Genomic DNA, 7,442 nt, shown 5'->3' on the forward strand with positions numbered 1-7,442 from the left:
CTGGCCTATCTGGGTCGACGTTTCGAATCAGTTGACTGCAGCAGCTGTGTGTGGTTTTCGTGACTGGTGGAAGGGGCGTTGACGGTTGTCCGGTCCATCTCACCATGTGACTTGGTGAGCTGGTCGAAGGGACGCCTGAGGTCAATTGTCCGCCCAGTGCGTTGGTAGTTGATGTGGGGATGAAAGCCCAGATCTCTTTAATCAGGTGATATAAATGGGTAGCTTGTCAGGAATGGGCGAGCAGGACTAGTCGTGCACTACAGGTGTATTTTGTTTTTTTTCATGTACGGTGAGGTGTGGGCTATCGCACGAGGACGTGCGAATGTCAGTCCGGCCGTGACGGGCCACTGTATTTTGAGAGTGTCAAGAAACGAAAAAAAGTAATAATGACATTTTTGACAGTAACATCGGATATAGTGCGGTTGGACGTTTCTTCACTCTGACGCAACTTCAGGCTCTTTTGTGTAATGCATTTGCATATCGTGTAAGCAAGACGTGCCTGGTGGAGCGTCGTTACTTTATTATAATACAGAAAGTGCTGATTGTATTACTGTTATATTGTAAAACCTTCAAACACGTGGTTTTGATTCTCCTCGCCCGCCTACCCACGATCGCTCGGAAGCCACAGATAGATACAGAAAATAATGATAATGGCAATGTGTCGTTAAGTCAATTAATTATTGTAATTAATTGTAATTATTATTATAGGTCTCTATTGAGCTCTGCATGAAGGCACGTTGACTTAGCGGTTTTGCTTAACCTATATATAAATTAAGAGTAAAATAGGATAAGAAATAAAAAAAATTACCAAACCCGTAAAAGAAAAAAATACAAATAGGTAGGTAAATAATTACGCAAGTAGGTATTATACCTACCTACTTAACAGGAGTAATTCTATGTTTATATTTTTCTTGACAAATTGAAAAGCTAGAGGTTTTTAAATATAAAATAAATTTGGTCAATAAATAAATGTCTTCTACACTTCCATCCACGAGGTGCTACCGGAAATTGAATCTTGGGTTGGGACAGTTTGCTGCGGAACGTTTCCGTTTAGAGTATGAGGTTTATCCGACAGTCGAAACTAAAACGTAGTGGTTATATATATACTTCTCGGTCACAATGTAGTTCCATATCTCGTTCACCATATTTAATTTCGCAGACAATGACTCTTTTTCATTTCAATTCACATCTCAATCTATTCTGAGCTTACTTACATATTCACTGTCGTCGAAATTAATTTAAAAACATGAGATTTTTTTGAAATAGGTAATGTGTAATGTTATTTGATTTTAATATTGATAAAAGTTGAGAGATAGATAAATACAAGTGCAAACGTTTGCATATATTGCTATAATAATCCGATTATAAGCAATATTTTTATTGTATTTAGACTAAATGTAGCTTAATGAACGGGGATAGCACAGTGGGGCTATCTCGGTTGGATATTGAGTGTCGTGATTATGAAGTCGTGAACACTGAGTTCAAACTCGGGGTAAGCACGATTGATTTCATTTGCATGCTCTTAATTTGTGTTTATAATATTATATCTTACTCGGCGGCGTAATTCGGTGTACTAGGCTTACGTGTTTCCAACTAACTCGCATTGGAATAGCATGGAGTATGCACTATACGTCCTCAAGGGAGAGCTATTGTCCAGACAGCATTATAAGTATAATATTAAGTTGAACAAGATACAAAAAAAAAAAACTGAACACATCGTTAGCATTTGTTTAAACTTAGTACAGCTGTGATTAGCTGTGTAAAAATAAATATAATATTTTTCTGTAGTCAATTAGAGGTCTAAAACTTGTTCTATAAATAATGATGAACATTTTTAGACGAATTTTTTTTACAAAATTCTTACAGATGTTTGACAGCATTACGAAAACTTAATTAACATATTCAATGAAGTGGCTATTGTACTAATATTTATATTAAATCTTAACTAATATCTCAAGTATTTATAAATTTTATTAAGTCTTTCTACTTTCGGGCCTATTATAAGAATAGTTTGATCATGCTCAATTTTGGCCAAAAAAAAAAGTAAGACCAAGGGGAAGCCCCCTTTGGTCCCTAATTTACATTAATGATATCCCGTGTTTTTTATAGGGTTGTTTACTTTATTTTTAGACAACTCATTATGATTTATAATATCGAACGGTGTTCTTTACCGAAGTAGGTACCATGGTATTGAAACAATTTTAATCTTTACCATTTAAAGCTTAGGAGACAGAGTTCTGGAGTCGCCTAAATTACTTAAGCAAAATAGCATTTGTGTTCTTCCGTGACGAATATTCCAGTGGACTTGATAATTATTGTTCTAATTATATTTTAACAATCATTCTATTAGGCTAGTTGACAAAATTTGGAAATTAGTTTAAAACTATAGCTTAGCATCTATTTCACCCCAAAAATATACTATTTTAAGAAAAATAGGTTTTTTATGTTAGTATTTTGAGTTTTTAGAAATGAACTTGAAATTGACCGCGAAAAAGGCCAAAATTGTCATGGCGTCTTGAATGACGTCACACCTCGCGAAACAGCCGTGTTTGTGTATGACAGTCAATTGTGTTTTTTAATAAATAATGAATTCCTCGTATTATAAATACTGTATGGTGCCCTAATGTGAAAGTACAACGATAAAAATGCCAGACAAATTATTCATATACGTACCAAACAATAAATAAATACGAATAAAGTGGTTAAATGGCATGGAGGCAAGATGCTCTTACTTTGTCAACTAATTCCACAATTTATTTCTGTGAAGACCATTTCGATGTAAGTATTAAATACAACTTGATATATCTATTTATAAATGTATAGTAAAAGAAATGAATTTAGCAAATATAATAAATACACATAACCTATAAAATGTTATGATTTGTTTGAGTTAAAATATTATTTTCGTTTTATAAAATGTAATAATTCAAACTCTTCTTATTTTTTTAGTTGCCAAATGATATGACTAATTATACAGAGTATCATATTATGGGTAAAGACAAGTGCGCATGAAACCAGGTTGTATGCCAACGAAGTTCGAATGCCAAGAAGATATATGTTGAAAAAACAAAGTTTGTCAATAATCGCAGTGTTTGAAAGATCCAGAATCAAGTAGTACCCCCAGTTTATCTGCCATAATGATACTCTTTGATAATGATAGAAACAACGTAGCGTAAAGCGTTCCGCGCTTGTTTCGCGAGGTGTGACGTCACGCAACTCTGATTGGTGTTTAATGTCACGTGATTAAATGCCTCATTTTGTCGATTTTATTTTCCAAAAATATTATTAATCTTTTATTATTTTTGTAGAAAAGTTGTTTTTTTTATTTACTAATTATCATGGTTAATCATTAGAAACTCAAAGCCATCCGATTTATTATTAGTGGAAACAAGCCTATTGGTATCAATTATCATCTCTAAGTTGAAATAAATGATTAATGAAAATTTTCAAGAATCATGTTTTTACAATACATATATATCTACTAATATTTTATGTAAATTTTGTCAATCTAACAAAAATAATTGAGAATTTTATGAAAAGCAATCCAATCCAATATTACGTTAGTCAAAATAATATGTTGTGTAGTTTTTAAGTGTTTGTTTTGCTAAAACGCAAATATGGTCATTTTCAAAAGATTTTATGGTCTGTGATTTTACACCTTGTCAAGTTGTCATTTGTGATATAAGTTTTTTTGTAACTCGTTCGTTGACCGTTGTTCTGTCATTGTCATTTGTCAATAAGTCTAAGCGAAAATGTCTAAAAATTCGATGCGATTTTAAAAATTAGTTAATGATATATTGTAAAATGTCTTTATCGTTATTATTCACAAATAACGATTGAAAATGAACTTACAAATGTGAAGTTCATTCCATGCCTGTTATTAACTACTATGATGTTGATCTTATTTGTTGTAAGTTATTTGTCATTGTTTTGTTGTGAAACATACGCATCTGATGAAGTTAAAGGCGATAAAAGTGTAATAGTAGACTGCGGTACTTTACGTTTGGGACAGTATATTTGTCCTGACCCTAGTCTAAATCAAATAGACCCGGATACTCAACAATATCGCGGCTGCACTAAAGGAAAGGATATTGCTTCAGAAGGAGAAGCAGAAGGTAGAATATAATAACAAATCTTCGTAAATGTTTAATGAGTCGTTATTATTACTTAAGTTTCATAATTAAGTGTAAAATTAAATATTATACTGTTACAGTACAATGTATAGCAGCAGATGGAATTATTTGCAATGAAACCAACAATTCCACCTTAAGAAGGAAATTACCCTGTAAATGGACGTAAGTTACATCCTTTTTACTAATTGACTATTTTTTTTATTCAATTTTAGATATATTATACATTAATTTGGTCAATGAGCATTTATTGTGACCAAAAAACATTAATTGAAACCTTATTGTTTGTTAATGTATACTCTAATTTCCAGGAATGGTTATTCTCTAGAAATAGCTTTATTGCTATCGGTATTTCTAGGAATGTTTGGATTGGACAGATTCTACCTTGGATATCCTGGTATCGGCTTAGCTAAGTTGTGTACACTTGGTTTTATGTTTCTTGGCCAGTTGCTAGACATCATACTTATTGCAGCACAGGTATAAAAAAATATTAGATTTTATTATTAATACATAATTATTTATTTCACTATAGACAAAAGGTAATATTATTAACCCTTGTAATATGAAATAAAATCAAGTATACAAATAAATTTTACATTTACATTATCAAATTTTACAGGTTGTAGGACCATCAGATGGGTCAGCCTATGTCATTCCATACTATGGAGCTGGGGTATCCGTTGTGAGGAGTGACAATGAGACTTATCTCCTGCCTCAAGCTGACTGGCACAACATTACATGACAATGGGGTACCATATCCTTTGAAATTGATGAGGATTATGAATGGACTTAACACAACTTTTGGATTTCATGGACGGAGTGAAATGTTTCATGAAATTATACAAACTGAAATTAGTGTTTTAGAAAATAAGCTCTCCAACAATGTATATATAATGTTTATTTGTATATATGTAAATAACATAATGAATTCATTATGCCAGTTATCGTAACCTGTATAAATGTAAATAAAACTATAATAACAGTATAATCATTTTATATTATTGGTAATACAGATTGTCTAAACTACAAAAGTTGCCATTTAATTAGTTGAACTAGTATTTTTATTAGCATCTTTTTCTTGTTGAGCATCAAATAACGATACATCTGATGGTGGAGCTATAAGAGTAAATATCACTGGTATATTTGCTAGATGGGGATTGTTATATTTTTCAAGTAGCCTGATCCATGACAGCAAGGAATCTCTAGACGATGTCCCTGTAATAATATTATTGTTTAATTTTTAATTCATTATTGTGATTGGAACATTATAATTTTGTGCATTAAGCTTGTGTAATAGCCATACAAGATACCCCTTAAATGATTAATTGTTACTGCGTAACCTTCTAAAAACAATTCAAGTGTAATAATATAATGATAAATGTTTGTTAAATCAAATAAATATTTTCAAGTGGTTTAAAATAAAAAGTTGAACTTAAATTCTATTTATTGTGTTACTTTTAAATGATTAAAGAATATATGTATGTGTCTTTTAAATCTTATAAATTTATATTTGACAAACCTGTGGCACAAACAGCAACTATGGTGCCATCATCTTGTTCATGTATTGTGTTTTTAACTTGAGGTAAAGTTACTTTTCCAATAACTCCTGGTATTCTTGGCGGTCTCTCAATATTTGATACATCTAAAATGAATAGAAACAATAATTATTTAATAACCTTACCTTTTCATATAATTATTATTGAACAAAAATTAATATTGTTATTTTTTTATCATTGCAAGTAATTGTATATGTTTATGTAATTAATGTTTAAACATACCATCTAAATCAGTATCATCTTTATATTCAGGCCTTGTCTTTCCAATAAGTAGAAAGTATGTTACAACTTGATCTTGTAAATACACATTAAATGGTCCTTTTATAACGAGTGGTTCATCAGGTGGTTGTTCCGCTAACAGCACTTGCTGCACTCGACTTTGACCATTCACAATCCATGTCTTATCTAAAGAAGCTTCAATTTCTTCTGTCTGACAAAAATTAAATGATGTAACAAAATACAAGTTTGTAACATACAAATATGTAAAATTATAGTACATATAAATATGTTATCACCTTCCATACGTCAATTTTTGTATCAGAGTCAACTGATGTTATCCTTTGTAATGCAAGTATTGCCAATTCCATGGTATCGACGGGCAACTTGTCTGGCAAGTACCATGGACTGAGATTTTTAAATTTAGGCATCCAGTACATCATTCTCCAGTATTTTCTGAGTGGTATCCCTCGTCTTCCAAAAATGTTTAACAGCATTTGTTCCATTTCAGAATCAGGCATCACTTCTAAACAATAAAGTAAAATTATGGTTAAAATATTGCTATACACAATATAAATTATTGACATTTAATACTAGAATAAATAATAAAGTTTAATTTAAGTAATTAAGTTTTGTATGTAACTCAATAAATAATATAATAAGTATACAAAGAATTCTTTACTATTATCCTCCATTTGTTCTAATAAATCCACAGCACACTGTTGTTGTTTGGGATAATGCATAAATTCCGCTTGAAAAACATTAGTTGGTACCATTTTTCCTTTCGGTAAAACATCCACCAGAGCTTTATATACTTCTAAGTCCTTCTGTACCCCAAATTCTTTCATTCGACCTAGAGCTGCATAAATAAATTCGACATGACCCCGTCTTCTTGTATCTCGTTCTTCAAACATTTTTATCACTTCTAGATAAGTTTCTTTTGTTTTTTGGGGTTTTGCTAGAAAGGGATCGTAAGTAGTCAATTCCTTGTCTGAACTTTTCCATCTTTGACAAATAATATTTGCTGTTCGAGATCTAATAATATTCCTTAATATATTATTCACGTTCATATTAGGTTATAAAAATAAAGTATCTAATTCTAACTTATAAAATATGACAAGTTGAGAAATTTAGTTTCGCACGCTAATAACATTAAAAATTACATTTTTCTTAAGCTATTTATTTAATAAAATAAGTATTTTTTATTTTCAAATTTATGACATACAAAACAGCTTAGTTTAGTAAATCAGACGGTTTGTTACATTGGTTCTGTCAAGTGTCAACAGTAACAAAGACACAGAATATACCGATTAAATAAAATAATACATTCAATCGATATGTCTTGAGTATTAATTTATTTCACTTATAAATTTCATAAATTCACAATTTTTTTATTTATATACGGATGTTAATTAAATATTAAAATGAACGCATCTTAGCACAACTCATTCATACCAAAATTTGTACTTTACTCTATGACTCTATGTACTTTTGGCGGACTTTCCTCGGTAACTTATTCACAGTATTTTACAAGTAGTTT

General features: G+C 31.0%; 2 protein-coding genes across 2 annotated transcripts; one reads left to right on the forward strand and one right to left on the reverse strand.

Moving 5' to 3' along the window:
* The first annotated feature begins 3,712 nt into the window (after positions 1 to 3,712).
* On the forward strand, positions 3,713 to 5,118 carry LOC125065867 (TM2 domain-containing protein CG10795). The gene is made up of 4 exons (XM_047673716.1): positions 3,713 to 4,115; positions 4,214 to 4,295; positions 4,442 to 4,607; positions 4,750 to 5,118. Exons 1-4 carry the CDS (start codon positions 3,890 to 3,892, stop codon positions 4,870 to 4,872), a joined length of 597 nt encoding a protein of 198 aa, XP_047529672.1. The 5' UTR covers positions 3,713 to 3,889; the 3' UTR covers positions 4,873 to 5,118.
* Positions 5,108 to 7,144, reverse strand: LOC125065866 (evolutionarily conserved signaling intermediate in Toll pathway, mitochondrial). The gene is made up of 5 exons (XM_047673715.1): positions 6,585 to 7,144; positions 6,202 to 6,428; positions 5,909 to 6,116; positions 5,650 to 5,772; positions 5,108 to 5,345 (listed from the first exon to the last, which is right to left on the reverse strand). The coding sequence occupies exons 1-5, from the start codon at positions 6,970 to 6,972 to the stop codon at positions 5,170 to 5,172; spliced, it is 1,122 nt and encodes a 373-aa protein (XP_047529671.1). The 5' UTR covers positions 6,973 to 7,144; the 3' UTR covers positions 5,108 to 5,169.
* Positions 7,145 to 7,442: the final 298 nt, after the last annotated feature.

The sequence above is a fragment of the Vanessa atalanta genome, chromosome 8 (assembly GCF_905147765.1).
Source record: "Vanessa atalanta chromosome 8, ilVanAtal1.2, whole genome shotgun sequence".
Taxonomy (NCBI): Eukaryota; Metazoa; Arthropoda; class Insecta; order Lepidoptera; family Nymphalidae; genus Vanessa; species Vanessa atalanta.

What these genes read in the sequence shown, in the direction of transcription:
- LOC125065867 (XM_047673716.1), top strand. Translation starts at nt 3,890, where the DNA reads ATGATGTTGATCTTATTTGTTGTAAGTTATTTGTCATTGTTTTGTTGT. An exon ending in AAATTACCCTGTAAATGGAC is followed by an intron (nt 4,296 to 4,441) that starts GTAAGTTACATC and finishes TCTAATTTCCAG; the next exon opens with GAATGGTTATTCTCTAGAAA. An exon ending in TCATACTTATTGCAGCACAG is followed by an intron (nt 4,608 to 4,749) that starts GTATAAAAAAAT and finishes CAAATTTTACAG; the next exon opens with GTTGTAGGACCATCAGATGG.
- LOC125065866 (XM_047673715.1), bottom strand. Translation starts at nt 6,972, where the DNA reads ATGAACGTGAATAATATATTAAGGAATATTATTAGATCTCGAACAGCA. An exon ending in AGAACAAATGGAGGATAATA is followed by an intron (nt 6,429 to 6,584) that starts GTAAAGAATTCT and finishes TTTATTGTTTAG; the next exon opens with AAGTGATGCCTGATTCTGAA. An exon ending in CAAAAATTGACGTATGGAAG is followed by an intron (nt 6,117 to 6,201) that starts GTGATAACATAT and finishes AATTTTTGTCAG; the next exon opens with ACAGAAGAAATTGAAGCTTC.